The sequence below is a fragment of the Micropterus dolomieu genome, linkage group LG21 (genome assembly GCF_021292245.1).
Source record: "Micropterus dolomieu isolate WLL.071019.BEF.003 ecotype Adirondacks linkage group LG21, ASM2129224v1, whole genome shotgun sequence".
NCBI lineage: Eukaryota > Metazoa > Chordata > Actinopteri > Centrarchiformes > Centrarchidae > Micropterus > Micropterus dolomieu.
This window is the reverse complement of record NC_060170.1, coordinates 23,989,311-24,005,060: the sequence shown is the minus strand read 5'-3', so window position 1 is coordinate 24,005,060 and position 15,750 is coordinate 23,989,311. Positions and strand designations below refer to the sequence as shown.

Genomic DNA, 15,750 nt, shown 5'->3' with positions numbered 1-15,750 from the left:
AAGCTACAAATATATGCGAGCAGAGAGAGAGCGTGCAGGAGCAGGATGAGCGTGTTTTCTGCATGGAGAGCAGAGCAGTGCGTTTGAGGTAAAGGCCCTCAGGGAGACCATCCAAAATATACACACGCACGCGCACACGTCAGGCACAGGCTGTGGTTAGATTATTTGATGTCAGTGATATGCACTTTAAGAGCTGCTTCCATTTTTAAACAGCATGTTGGCTGCAGCTGTTAACACATGGTGGAACAGCAAGATCAAATTACCTTCACGCATTAAGGTTGAGATATAAAATGTGAATATTAATACAGTTAATATTGCCACTGTAGGTATAATACATCCTGAATTCAGATTGTTAATGTCACACAAATATGCATGATCAATAGCAGGTAATTGACGTCTGTAAAAACAATGTCAAAGTTCAAGTCCATGCACATTGAATCTCCTTTTATGTGGAAGCCTGTAATTAGGTTACTGGATCAGTTATAGCGTAAGTCAGTGCAATGTAATGTAAGTCATTATCCTTGTTGTGGTTTTACAGTATTAAAGTGCGTTTAGGTACACTATACATTTCTCTTTGTGAATCCTTTGACAAAGACAGCTCCTCCCCGAATATCAACTGTCCAACCGTTTGAGTTTCTTATTAGCCTTCATAATTTTTAGTTAGGGCATTAGTGTTTTAAAACATAATATCATAGATCTGAATTTAGTTGAGACTGACCTTAATTTGCCTAAACAGACATTATATTCATTATCGGCTTGTACCAAACAGCTCGCGGTCATGGAACTATTTCTGATCAAATGTTTTACACTGTGTGTGTGTGTGTGTTCTGTCTGCCTGTCTGTCTGTCAGTGGGACATGGCAAACGGAGGGGACCAGTTCGGCCTTGCAGAGCGTCCGGACTCGGACTGCATGGATTCCCCAAAAGAGAGCAAACAGGAAAATCCCAGCTACACCTTAAACTCACCAGCTTCACCGCAGACAGCCTCCAGCCAGCAGGCACCGGCCTGCACCGCGGAGCATAATGTAAATGCTAATTTTAATAATTCTTATTAATTATTGATTATGAGTGATTGGTTTGAACTAACTTCATCTGGTCTCTGCGGTTTTTGCTTCAGAAATTAAATCACAAAGAATGTATTGTAGTGTAGACAAAATATTCACCTCATTTAGGCTACCAATTGTTGTTAATTCACCGTATATTAGTCCTATATCATTATTTCAAATATACAAAACATTATACAATTATGTAGCCTAGGCCTATATATGCTGCTTTTAATTTCGAAAAATCTAATTTCGAAAAATCTAATTGAACGTGGGTTTCATTTGGGGGCCTGTGTCCTGCTTTAATATGACGTCCAGAAGATTGTTGTAGTGAGCACTGTTTATATTTTGCTGCAGGGGATGGAGGGAATCAAAGTTTTCCTTCATGACAGGGAACTTTGGACGAAATTTGATGAAGTGGGAACTGAAATGATCATCACCAAGGCTGGAAGGTAGGAGGGAAGGAGGAATGTAGAACTCACTATGGTTTGTGATAGATGTTATATTTGATTAATCATGTTTTCTTAGGCCATGTCTTTAATAAAACGCTGTAGAGGGGTTGAATGAAGGAGACTTTTTTTTTTTAATGTCTCAACAATACTTCGGGGACAAACTGTAGGCTACAATGTGCATGTCGCTAGTCCCCCAGGAGCTCTAAGGCTGGCTGTTTATTTATTTATTTTATTATATAACTGTAGGATATATCATTTAAATATTGATATTTTTTCCTAAATGTGTTCTCTGTAGGAGGATGTTCCCCAGCTACAAAGTGAAGGTCACAGGACTCAACCCAAAAACCAAGTACATACTCCTGATGGACATAGTGCCCAGGGATGACCATCGCTACAAATTCGCGGACAATAAATGGTTGGTACATCGCATCATAGGTAGGCCTATTACCCCCCTCCACAAACGGTCAGGGTAAGGGCTCGGGGCGCTACATTTGCACAGTTCAGCTTTGTCATCACAGACCATATTGTTTATTTATGATATGTAATCTTTTGAACATAATGTGCAGTAAATGGTGTAGGCTATAAAACGATAACTGAACTACCACTGGATAGCCTTTATTCAAAAAATTACTACAATAATGCAGAAGCTTAGGCTATAGGCTACTTCTGGACTAAAAAAAAATTAATTCATCTCATTTTATTACGTGGGCCACCACAGATTTTACATGCGACATGTAAAAGAACCTCTAAATAGACATAGACAAACCGCGTCGTTCTGGGTTTATGGTGTATCCCCGCCTCTGCGTCGTGTAAAGGTCGGGTCCTCCTTACAGACTGGGATGGCCTAGTTCCCCGTGTTTCCCCCCGTGCCTGCCCGCCGGATAAATCAGAGTAAGGAGGGTTCACCGGGCGGACAGACGGCACAGACCCGGATTAAAGTCTCCCATTCAACTAGGCCTATGTGTTATGCTGCGGGGTAAAAATCCCAACAGACCACGGACTCCACAGTGAGATCCATCAATGCTCTGCCTCTTCAGACCATCAGACACTCGGTTATGACAATGTAACAGGCCTGAAACAGGGGTCAGTAGATAAACGCACTGTGACGCGAAGTCCCAGCTCAGAGCGCTCGGTGTAAATAGAGAAAAGTCGATGCTAAGACTAAAAACACAGACCAGACGCAGATACATAACACTTTTTAAACACAATAACACACCTGATCAATATTTAACAAAGGCCTTTATCTTCTCTCAGAGCTGGACCAGTCTTTGGTTATATTGATTAGGATATTAAGATTAGGCTAAGTCCCCACTAGGTAGGCCTATTTAGGCTAATTAACCTAGTTGTGTTTGTTCCACGTAAAATGTCAGATGTAAAACAAAGAGAAACTCACCTGTAACCGCTTAACAAGTCGATTAAAAATGAATGTGCTGAACGAAAACCACAATTGTGCCCTATCTTTTTTGTCTGCCCCTCTTGCTGTTCCTAGAAACGCAAGATGGTCCACTGGTTCACAAATTAAATTCTTAAAATTCCATCTTTGTTGGGCATTTGTGGTCCTTGCTGTTTTAGTTTCGTGGTGATTTTAGGTGTTTTTAGCAGGTTAGCGGTTCAGGCTTCTCACTCGGCGTCTCACAACAACATCTCTCTAGCAGTAAACAACAGAGAGTGACAAAGTAGGCTACAGTCATTTTGGAGGAGACCGAGTATTTGGGTCGGCTAAGCTAAGGTCCAGATGTGGCTATTAGTGTAAACTTCAGTAACAAAAAAAACAAGGTGCATTTCGTGTCTGTCTAATTAAAGCACCAGAGAGGCCTTCTGCAGCCGGCGGCAGCGCAGGCCTCCTGCGCCACGGGGCACCAGTCAGAGCTGTGCACTGCCGGTCAGACAAACCACTGTGACCTACTCAGTGTCAAAGTCTGACCGTTCTGAGGTCTGCCGCATGTTCTTCTCTGCGGTTTAGGTCTGTAACGGGAAAGGCAGAGCCCGCGATGCCCGGGAGGCTCTACGTTCATCCAGACTCTCCCGCCACCGGGGCGCACTGGAGCCGCCAGCTCGTCTCTTTTCAGAAGCTCAAACTCACCAACAACCACCTGGACCCCTTTGGACATGTGAGCCTGTCTTCTTAATAGTATTTTGTTAATGTGGTGTATTTCTGTTTCATAGACAGAACAAGACAAAATGTTCTTGGTCTTTGTTTGCTTGAATTTATAAATAGACATAAATGTTTGCTCTTTGAATGTAGGCCTAGTTGTGGGCTTGTAATTTTTAGGCTATAATAAAAACGTTAATTTAATTAAAAGAGAAGGACGCAAATCCTTTTCCCAATACATTTCCCAATCATAAAAACATAACATGCATTTTACATAATTAACCCTGAGCTTTAATTTAAGAATAATGATTGCACAAACTACAGTGACAGGTCCAGTTAGGCATGGCAAGGACAACCGAGGACTCACTCTCCTGAGTATAACTCAACAGACATCACAACACAGCACAAATCAGCACGAGGGCACAGCAGCCACACATGCTCAGCAGAGCATGGACTCAATCCCGCCATGTCCAGCATTCATTGTTACTCCACAGTAGCCAAACAGTCTACACACACAGGGCGCACGGAGCAGGTGAGCATGTATTGTTTTGCTCGCACGTCTTTGTGCCCGTGCGCGCACGCACGCAGAAACAAACCGAAACATAATCTTCTGGGGCGTGTTAAATTAGAGGTAATGATTTCAATGACTCAAAAGTCCATTAGCTAATGCATGTCACCGATAGACACGCCACTGTGATTAAACTGAGCCCCCCCCCCCCCCCCCCCCCCCCCCAGGATAAACAAACGAGCTCACGCCCGTGCGCGCGCTTACACAGAGGGCCATGATCCAATTAAAAAACACTTGTGGAGTTGCCAGTGTCATGGGAAATAGTTGAATGCACAGAGTTGTTATAGTTTTACATTAGGCTGTTAACCCCAAGCCACATTTAGCAGTACCCTATGCCTGCTGAATATATAAAAAATTCTAGTAGGCTAAGTCTAGTCAATTTATTTGACCAATACAGCTCCTGTGTAGCCTATGGTCTTATATCACCATCTATTAAAGTTGTTAAGCTGAAAGAAAACTGGCAACAGGTGCTATATTGGAAATTAATAAGGAAATATTCACTAATCACCTTGTTTTAATGTGGCAGCTGTCTTTGGTTCTATGCCATTGACACAAAAATAAGAAAACATCAAATAGCATAAACATAAGTTATTTATCTGTATGCTACTGATTCTAAACTTATATTCATACAGAACATATGGCATCAGTATTTCTAAAATATGGCCTTTTAACAAAATATTGATTTGTTTTTCCTCTTGGCTCACATCAGTCTGATCCTATACCAATATTTAAACCAGGACTAGCTGTCTTAAAGATTCATGTCATCCAAGACATCTGGGCACCTTGACATATAAGTTGGGTCTACCCTCCACTTGGCCTCCAGTCTAGTCCAGGTCTCAGCATCTGCTGGTGGGTTTCTGGAAACATGACAGGTCTGTCAATCTCACCTACTCAATCTCTCCCCCGTGCAGATAATACTCAACTCCATGCACAAATACCAGCCTCGTCTTCACATTGTCAAAGCGGATGAGAACAACGGCTTCGGCTCCAAAAACACGGCCTTCTGCACCCACGTCTTCTCAGAGACTGCCTTTATCGCTGTGACGTCCTACCAGAACCACAAGGTATGCTTTGCACCAAAACCCTGTAAAATTCTATTGTTTCATGTGTTCCATGTGTTTTAGAAAGGCACCGCCTAAATGTCTTTCAGGATGAAACTAATACAGTAATTGAAGGGTTGACAAAATGGAATAAAATACAAAATATATTAAGTAAGCTCACTGTGAGCTTTAAGAAGTACAGGCACACTGCAACTCCTGCTATAAGAATATTGTAGTGATGTTTAGACATTAGTTTGAAGTGCAAGTTGAATATGAAGTGTACTGTTTGATTACAAGCTGAAGCAATAGACTGTCTCACAATTATTCTAACAATTACGGAAACTGATCTCAAAGTTTTCTATGTGCAAATCAGACCTGGTACTATCAAAATTGTGTATAAAGACTTGCCTTTGGTCACTAGCACAATCAAACATCTCAATGTTTCTCTCTCCTTCTCTCTCTCTCTCTCTCACACACACACACACACACACACACACACACACACACAGTCACACTTTTTCTTTGTTTGTATTACTGTCTATATTTTGTATCCAGAAAGTCAATTTGCAATCTCTTTGTTTATGTGTCCTTGCTCAGTATTTGTAAATATGTCCAAAAATAAATTATCCCTGTGTTTGTATGTGTGTGTGTGTGTGTGTGTGCATGTGTGTGTGCATGTGTGTGTGCATGTGTGTGTGTGTGTGAGCACATGTGAGAGACAGTGTGTGAGGGTTGGCCTGTAATGACCTGTTTCTATCCCTTGATCTTGGCTGATCCAGTTTCCTCGGCATCTACTAGATAGACAGACTGCTGAAGGTTTGCGCTTTTCACAAGATAGCTTCAGTTTAATCACATTTCATAACAAAACATAAATACCATAAATTAAATAAATAAATCTAAGCTATAATATTTTTAATAAGTGTTGCAATTGTTTTTCTTAATTTTATAGATAACATACATATAGACAACATATCTTGTTAGCAAAATTGCTCACTTGACAAAATAGAAGCCTAAATTCTACAGCTTCAGTACAGTTTTCTGTTATTTATTGTATCATAAAAATTTTTTTAAAAACACACAAAGCCAAAAAAATAGATATACAACATGCATTTAATCCCTCAAGCTGCAAATAATTTATTTACAATAATAATTATTGTTAATAGTAGTTAAATGTAATTATTGTAATTTATCAGAATGTCACTGTGTATATAAATAAATGTGTAATGTAATATTTTGAATTTTAAACTTTATGGCTAATTTATAGTATTATTATCAGTGGTAGTAGTAGAAGTAGTAGTTGTATTAGTGAGACAAAGTAATCATTGAATTAGTTTTGAGTATTACGAATAGTTTTTAATTTTATGAATACATTTGTGTAATAAAATGTGGTTATTTGTGTAAAAAAACTTTATATTTCCATCATACATGCAATGACAAATATGCTGGTATCACACTTTTGTGTTAATGTCAACATTTGTGTATAAAAAATTAGGTAGTTTGGCAGAGGCTATCAGTATTATCACCACTTTAAAGTTTGCTTGGACCTGTGCTCCAGTCCACTTGCCTGCTGGGTGATGGACACGCAGCATGGAGGTTTCCCTCCATGACATCACTGAGAAAAGTTTGAAGACTTAACATCAAAGCTCCCCGCTTTGGACCTCTAAAAGCTTTGGCCTGAAATCCTTAAACCTGTCGACTGTTTGGGTAAACAGTTTATTCTGTGTCAGCTGGCGAGGACACTGTCCACTCCGTTAGAAATGTCAGAGGCTGAGGAATGTTGGCCGTGCATAGCTTCAGCTTCTGCTTTTAACATCTGCAGGGCCTCGGACTAATAGTAAACTATTGACTTTCAGTCAATGAAAAGAACGGTTAAAAAACAAATGTGCCTGTGTGTGTCTGTACCCACACGAAACTGTGTGTGTCCCGTGCATTTACTGTGGTGTGATGCTTGAGTTAAAGAGTTTCTATGTTTTGTGCTCAGATTACACAGTTGAAGATAGAGAATAATCCTTTTGCCAAGGGCTTCCGAGGCAGCGACGACAATGAGCTGCACCGCATGGCCAAGCTACAAGGGTGAGTACATCTGCGTGCTTGTGAGCATTCATGGGATACAAAATCTATTCTTCTCTCTGGGGGTTGTTATGATGGGATACATATGGTATTAGACATGAGTGTGTGTGTGTGTGTGTGTGTGTGTAAGAGAGAGAGAGTGGGGGCAAGTGCTATAAAGAGATGTGAGCCACTGTCACCTGAAGGTTGATCTTAGCCCGAAACCTCGTCCAGAACGTGCAGAATGAACACGACACACCAAACGTCAATAGATAGATGATATCACATTGCTGCTGGTCCATTAGACTGTCGCTGCTGATCAGCTGATGGCCCTACATGGTGTCTGTTTGCGTGCTGAACTAATCTCAATTCAAGCGCTGTTGTGGCAGGCATTTTAGAGATTTTAATAAGCCAACGGGAGAGGCTGTTACTGAGGGGAGGGAGAGGAAAGAGACAGGGGGAGGACGAGGAGGAGGGAGAGAGGGCTGTATTAAATGCAGCACCCCTGTGTTATTGTGCTACTGTGGTTGGAGGAGAGGAGAGGAGAGTCAATCTGAAGTGACACACGGATGGATGTTTATTTTTAGAGCGCCGAATTATCTCACAACAGCACCCACAGAGTGTGTGCGTGCACGAGTGTGTCACTATCTCAGCGAGAGTCATGAGATGTGGCCCGCTGTCCCCTACATACCACAGAGTTCACCAAGAGGGCAGTGTGTACAAAGACGGATCAGAGCTGAAAGGATTGAGAACAGCTAAGTAGACTTGAAAGAAAAAGGAAAAGACAGAAGAAATACAAGAACACAAACAACACAACCAGGCAGAATGAAGAGAAATACCTGTACAGAGTCAGGGAAGGCAGTTTGTGCAGTTTATTTCAGGCTATAATAACATCAGATGGAAATTGTTGTTGTAATTCTCTACCCACCTTACTCTTTCTGTATCAGTAAGGACTACCCTGTGGTCCCTCGTAGTACTGTCCGTCAGAGAGCCTGCTCCACCGGGAGTCCATTCAGTGGGGAGGGTCAGGGTCTGCAAAGTTCCCCCGAAGTCGCCGGGTCCCCCTATAGCTGCGAGAACGGCTTGAGTGGCAGCAGTCCCCAGGAGCTGCTGAGCTCTCCCCCTGCACACTACATACTGCCTCACCCTCATCTGCAGCACGGCCAACAGCCGCAGGTCTACCACTGCACTAAGAGGAAAGGTAGGAGGAAGCTGTGTGTCTCAGTGGAAAAGAAAATGACTGCCTAAGTCTCAAGCAGATATCACCTATTTATTTTAGTACTCATTGAGTTATCGTAATACTTTTCTAATAGTGGAAATATTTTTTTTCCACTTTAAAAAATATTATTACACCCCCTAATGTTTCCTTTTTCTGACTAAGAAAATATCTCTTGCGCAGCCCTAAAATTGGTCATTTCTGACTCCTGCAAAATATTTAGTATTTTGCAAATGTTGTGGTATTTAACACATCTTATGTTAAGGGTACTTAAGGTAAGGTTATGCTTGGTTGCAAAATGTAAAGGCTAAATGACAATTCCAGTGGTTTTAACTGCTAACTGTAATCTAAATGTCACACAAGCCTGGTTTTTCCATCACTGTGAACAATTCATTATCTTTATTTTTGTCAGTTAAATCACAGCATCTATTTAATAATGCAGTTGTTTCAGAGACAATTTTAACAACTTTTTTCCCCCTGTAAAGTACCTCAAATTTAAAGTCTTTTCAGGTTGCTTTTTGTAGCTTGCTGTCAGGGACGTAGGAAATCTACACAAAAAACAGATTTACATTCATTTGTGCTGTGACTGGCTTCAGTTTGTGTTCAGTTTCAGCATCAGATTTACCAAGGCAGCAGCTGAATAAATGAGTAAATTATTTGCTTTCATGTCTGGTCATTTACACACGCTTGCATGGTTTTAATCAAGAATATTAATCAACAACTAAAAGAAAATCAGTAGCAATGACTGTGCAACTACTTCTGTACTTTGCTAGAGAAGGAAAGACGTAACAGTGTTGATACTTATTTTAGATCATAGAATAGAAATTAAAATGTAATGAGGTTGAAAATACTTAATATTTAGATTCCAAAACATTTTCTAAGGCTAAGACTTCACTGATACCTCAACTAATCATGGGCAAAACTCTGCAGGTGACAAGTAATCTGTGCTTTCAGACTGGTGCAGCCCTTTGATAAAAAAAAAATATGCATGTCTCTACATGCAGAATTAGCCTGAAGGGAGGCACAAAGGGCTTTTTAAATCTGGACTCTGCTACTGAAATGTATTTCTGCAATACTAATACTATTGCAAAATACCCATGTTTTGGTGTCAAGACCAAAATAATATATTTTTAATACCTTGCTTTGAGGAGTTAATTTTTCCCCCAACACAACCCATTTTTCATTTAACAAAATAAGCCAAACTTCTTAAATACAAAATATAAATAAATTATAATATATTAAAAACACAAGGAGCCATACAAGCAGTCTGTCCAAATAAAATACAATCTATAGTGAGTAAAATTACGATTTAAATCTGATGAATCTGAAAGAATAAGTAAACTTGAAGGTTTTTGCTACACTGTGATTTGGACACATTTCCCTTTGCCTGTCTTAAACATTACAGATAAAATGCACTAGCATCATGTTTGTACTTAAGTTAATGGGTTACGTACTGTAAAAGCAAAGAAAGCAAATTCAGCTTTTCTTGTGTTTACATTTTGTTTCCTGTCTCAGCTTCTTGAAGTTAGAAATCCTGAGCTGGAACTTTCCCTTTTGTCATTAATACTGGATGGAAAATCAACACGATGTTTTCTGTCTGTGTTTCTCTGTAGTGGTGGAGAACTGCTCTCCAGGAAACCGCCAGCACCCGTACAAGAAACCCTTCACTGGTAGCTCACCAAGTGAGGGCGAGTCTTACTATCACCCCTCCTCCTACCCTCCTCCTCCACCCGGTCTATCCAACAACCCTGCCCTGGGTCTCACTGACTCCCCCTACAGCTCAGACATGGGACAGCGTCAGGCATGCATGTTTGCCGGCTCAGAGCCCAGACTGGATGAACTCAACTGTACATCCTGGTCATACACATGCCCACTCCCATCTGCCATGACCCCCATGGAGTCCTACCCACCTTATACCCCTCATCCTCCCTACAGCTCCAGCCCTCAGGGCTCTCGACTCAGCGCTATAGCCCACCAGAGCTCTCCGCCGCTGGGAGAACAGATCGCCCACGACCCCTACCAGAGCCAGAGCTCTGGACCTCCATCTCAGAGCTCCCAAAATGTTCACAGCAGGCAGCTCAGCCCTCCTCTTAGAGAGTACCCTCGCTACACGCCCAACCTGTCTCCTCCTCTCTACCACACACTAGAGACTCACACACACATCAGGTGTGGAGTCCCAGAATGGAGTGCAGCCTCCTAACTGAACCAGGATAAACCAGAAAGACTGATTAGTGGACAGAGATTCCTCTTCTCAAATTCAGTGACCCCTCTATCTGCTCTTCTGAAAGATGCTGCACCGTATATGGACTAAATGTGATATTACCTTTGTAAAATAATTGTGAAAAGTGTGATTTTGTGCTGTATGAAAAAGTGTCATCTTTTATCTTCTGTAATGTTTCTCCCTCGTGCTGGATGGAGCAGTGGATTGTTAAAAACTAGACATGGACATGCATGACGCTTCAGACGTTTAAAAAGAAAAGAGTCTGAGTAGCACAATCAACGTTGTACTTTGTCGTCTTTCCATAACTCAAAGACTGGTGTCATCCAAACATTTGCACTGTGAGCCCTGTTAAGGCCAGACCGTAAACAGCACTAGGCTGCTTCCCTCTCAATGGCTCCCACTCTCTACATTGTGAAGGATGTACATTGTGACCCACTGTCAGACAGGCAGTAACATTTTCTGACCAAAATAATCTCAGCTCTCACAGCAGAGCCTGAGGGAGACATTTTTTATCTTTAGTGGAGCAAAGCAACGGTCCACGCTCAGTCTCAGTAAAGGAGAAAAGGCTTGTGTTGTCTGTGTGTGCGTGATTGTCTGTAAAGCCTATGTCAGCTCAGCTCAAGGATGCTATGAGTTAATTTCCAATGAGACAGGCAGTAGTAGCCGCAGGCGCTGCACCATAGAGATAAACAGTTTGTTTAGACCACGCTACAGGCTGCAGGACCTGTAAACGCTGTTTCTACTGCATTCTGGGTAAATGCACAATTCAGCGTCATGCAGCTGTCACTGCTGTCCTCTTAGTCAACCCCAGGTGACCAATCGGCATTCTCTGTTTACAGAGAGCCAGCCAATGAGCACACGTCTTTCTTTTATCCCCAGCTGACCAGTTAGAGCTGGAGTGCAGCATGCTTTATGTTGGCCCATTTTTGTTTGTTTCTGAATTATTCATGAGTCCAATGTTGATCGTTGACATGAGACGATTGCTCAGCAAACTCAAAGAAACACAGTGCTGTAAATGTGATAATATTGACGCTCCAACTCGTTTTAATATTCTTTTCAGTCTCTTTCTTTTGAATTTAAATGCTCCCTGTCATGTTCACACAACATTTCTCCATTAATTTCTTTGACTGGATTGGGTTAAATACATTTCTCTGCAGATTTGGGTACCATTACTTTACTCCTTCTAGCTAATTGAACAGAAACGTTTGTAGTGGCCACTGTGCAAAATGCACACAAGCTGAGATTTTGATCATGAAGCAGTTTTTATATTTCTGCCCAGGTGTTTTACATGCAGTATAATGTGAGAAGGTGCTCTAACATTACAAACCATCAGTATGCAGAGAGCAGATCCTCATCGTTCTTTAATATGTATTTGGTGTATGTGTGTGAGAGAGTATGTGTGTGTGTGCGAGTTACAGTGAGATTTTTTATAGCCTTGTTCCTGCTAATAGTATTTATTACTCTAGATTTGTAAAGATTAGTTTGTTGTTAACTTGTGAAACAAGGCAGTATTGTTAAGAGATATTTGCTTCTCATTGAAGGTTTGTTTCTGGTTTCACCCTCCATCTACAAGTGGTGATAAATAGTTGTGATAAGCAAACACAATGTTCTGTTCTATGGAAATAAAGACAGATTTATATACAGAAATTGAATAAATTTTAGAGATTTTTTGCGTAAGTCAAGTGGTTGTAGCGTTCTTCTTTGTGATTAGACAACAAACACAGCAGAGACAAACCATTAACATTCCCAGTGGGTTATTTAAAGTGCGTTCAGCACCTCAGGAGTGGAAACTCTTTTAAGTGCAGAGCAGTTTATCAGTTTCAATGTATCAATATGAAGGACCTGATTACAAGAGTACCCTGCACCTTTTCACAAATTTATGTTTCAGAAGTGTCCAACAAGATCATTCAACACTGTAATTCTTTAAAGTTTAACAGTGTGCTGTCTTATCAAGCAGAAAGGAACCCCAGTGTCTCTAACTCTTCCACTCAGCAACGAACCCCCACAGAGTGGTGTGGGTGCTGGGGTGCTGTGCATACCTTGTCTGCCTCCTCTTATCTCTGACAGGTTGTTTGGCATCTCCAGTCTCCACCAGCTGGACCCCCTCACTGACAACCAGCTGCACACAGAGAGGTGGGGTCTGCCGGAATGCAGGACAAAGAAAGGTGGGGGTGTGTTGGTAGTCCCCCGCTTTCTCTCCAAACCAGCATTTGCCCTCCTTCCTCTCTCCTGACATGTTTCTGTGTCTCTCACAGCAAAGCTAACCTATTACACCTTACACCTGCTCTGAGTTTACAACAACAAGAACAAATGAGAAAAGAGATTTATTTAGAAAGGTTGTTAAATCATTAAACTTCTAGCCCAATGTATTTACATTTAATTGCATAGTTATATGTCAGTTGTCAGACCTCCCTCTCTCTCTTTCTTTTTCTCTTTCTTCCTTTCTCTCTCTTTCATACACCATAAGGTCAGAGGTTAAGCAGGCAGCTCTTCAGAGGGTCTGTTCCTCCTTAACCCTTCGTCTCCAGACAAACCCAGGCCGGGATGAGGAGGAGGCGAGATGAAGGGGGAGAAAGAGTGAGGTCCCATGCAGGGGCCTCCAAGTCTGAAGATGGATTGCATCACTTCATGCTTGCATGTACAGTAACAGAGTTCTGTGGTGACCTCTGTATGGCTGGAAGATAGCTGGGAAAATAAGGCTTTGGGTAAAGTAATATTAAACACAGAGAGTGTGTGTTTGTGTGTGTGTAAAGGACCTTAATCCCTCTGTGGAGGACTTTCTCAGGCACACTGGTCGGACAGTAGATTGATGAACCTTTGTGATCAAAGAGCCTAAGTGGTGCTTATCATTATCCCCCAGACGCCCCCCCAACACAGGCACACACACACACACACACACACACACACACACACACACCAGTAACCCCTCCACCTGCCCTCTACATATTCTCCTTTTCTCGTCCTTCTCCACTGTTTCAAACAGACACACAGCACAGACCACTACATACACACGCATCTTTTCTTGTTGTGTGCACAGGCAACACACCACGTTAAAACAAAAAAAAGACTGACATTTTTAAATGTCACTCATTTGGCCTGCAGACTAAAGATTTTGTACAGCGACTAAACTGGGAGGCTTGCTGAGGAGTGCTCATGTTTCCGTTGTATTGTACATTAAAGCTACTGTCCAGCTAAGCAGAGCAATATCTCTTGCAAAGTAAGCCTTTTTAAAAAGCATCAAAGACTTATTTAAAGCTTATTTCATTACAGTCTGAACTATTGGTTTGAATATATAAATGTTTATTTGGAGTCTCTTGCAGGGCACTGAGAGGCATTTGTGTGATGTCTAGCATTAGTGATGCCATTTTGTGTGGAATAAGTGGTCTGAGATGGACTGTAATTGGTAAAGTTGATTATGGTTCGTCTCTATGGGTCTGATGGTACTCCATCTCTGTGGCAGTAAAGTGTGACAGCATGGCACAAATATAACAGTTTTTATGCTGGTACACCGGAATGCCACAATCTTTTTCAGGTGAGTGTCAGGCCAAGTGGGAATCGAAAGTTGAGAAGGCATTGTTGTAAAATGGGCTGATGGCGATATCAAACCAATGTTAATATACTAAGCCGTAAGTATGTGTAATTAGAATCAGTACATGCTAAATGGCACTAAGAGGACAGCACAATGGTAACAATATAATGTAAAACAATGAATGCTTGGCTATTATATATGATGTAACAAAGTAGGCTGGTGGAGATTTATTTGACTGATACAATCCATCCTTGTTGTTATTTAAAAGCCACAAGAATGGTCTAATGCTGTTAAGCACAGTATAGCAACAAGACTGAGACCCGAGCTAATTTCCTCCTAAATTAGAGTTTATGGCTGAAACAGCCCTGAAATCGCTGAAGTAGATCTTAATATGAGCATGAGGGCTGTCAAGGATAAGAGGCCAAGTAGGAGTGTGTGTGTGTGTGTGTGTGTGTTCCTGGGTTGTCCTGTGTGTTGCCTCTAAAAGACAAAGGGAGAGGTTATGGGTCAAACTAACTGCAGACAGGCCAGTCCAGGGTCAAAAGGCTCAGACTAACCTGATCAGTGATGGTTGTTTATCTGACGACCCTTGAACTGTCACCCTGATGAAGCTGCCTTATCTTTCCTTGTCATGCTGGACTCTCACTTTTAGACCAGTTCAACAAAATAAGTGCCAGTTTTGAAGAATAGCTGAACCCACTGAAAGAAATAAACATGCAAACATCCTGAAAAAGCTGATGTCCATGGTCTGCGTTGCATACCATGTGGCCTTCACGTCCTGGGATTGGACTGGATTGGAGAATCTCCCTGATTTTCCTGTCACTCTCTTCAATGCAAGCAAAGCTTTTAAAAAGGACGCTGTGATGTGAGCAAGAATAATTGTTTTAACTCCTAACATCCCACAAAGGTCCCAAGACCGGCAGCCAAACACGCATGACGGTGAAAGGGATAGAGGCGCTCCCGCAGTGGGTGGTGGTGGGGGTTGTGGGACGTCATGGAGCCAGTGTCCCGTCTGATTACAGCCAGAGTAGTGGAGAGGCACGCTAATCCTCCACACACACACACACACACACACACACACACACACACACACACACACACAAATATAGATACACGAAAGCACTTTCTTTGAGACAAAGACACACAACCAGCGAGACAGACACACATGTAGACACGCACATACAGACACACACAAACCTATTCAGTCAAGAGATTACACCCCATACCCCCTGACCTCACTCTAGTCCCCTTGTCCAGACAGGACACACAGCATAATGATATCACTACCAGCAGGACTTTGCCGCTCTGCTTGTTTGGTCACTGTACAGACCCACTGTGGCCCCTCACAGTCTCCCAGTTTTGAATAAAGGAACCTTGTCAGGTCATTATTGTGCTTGAGCCCAGGGCCGCAGACAGGATTTAAAAAAATTCTCAGGTCATGAGTATAAGTTTTTGCAATGCAATAAAAAGAAAATTAGATTTTTAAATTCAGAAAAATCCTTGTCTACAGTGTCATGAATAAAATTCTGTGGGTGAAACAT

At 41.7% G+C, this 15,750-nt stretch overlaps 1 protein-coding gene across 1 annotated transcript; it reads left to right on the top strand.

Moving 5' to 3' along the window:
* tbx5b (T-box transcription factor 5b) lies at positions 1-11,732 on the top strand. Its single transcript, XM_046035391.1, has 9 exons — positions 1-88; positions 851-1,024; positions 1,400-1,494; positions 1,790-1,909; positions 3,458-3,605; positions 5,066-5,218; positions 7,176-7,267; positions 8,191-8,444; positions 10,073-11,732. The coding sequence occupies exons 2-9, from the start codon at positions 857-859 to the stop codon at positions 10,657-10,659; spliced, it is 1,617 nt and encodes a 538-aa protein (XP_045891347.1). The 5' UTR covers positions 1-88; positions 851-856; the 3' UTR covers positions 10,660-11,732.
* The last annotated feature ends 4,018 nt before the right edge of the window (positions 11,733-15,750 follow it).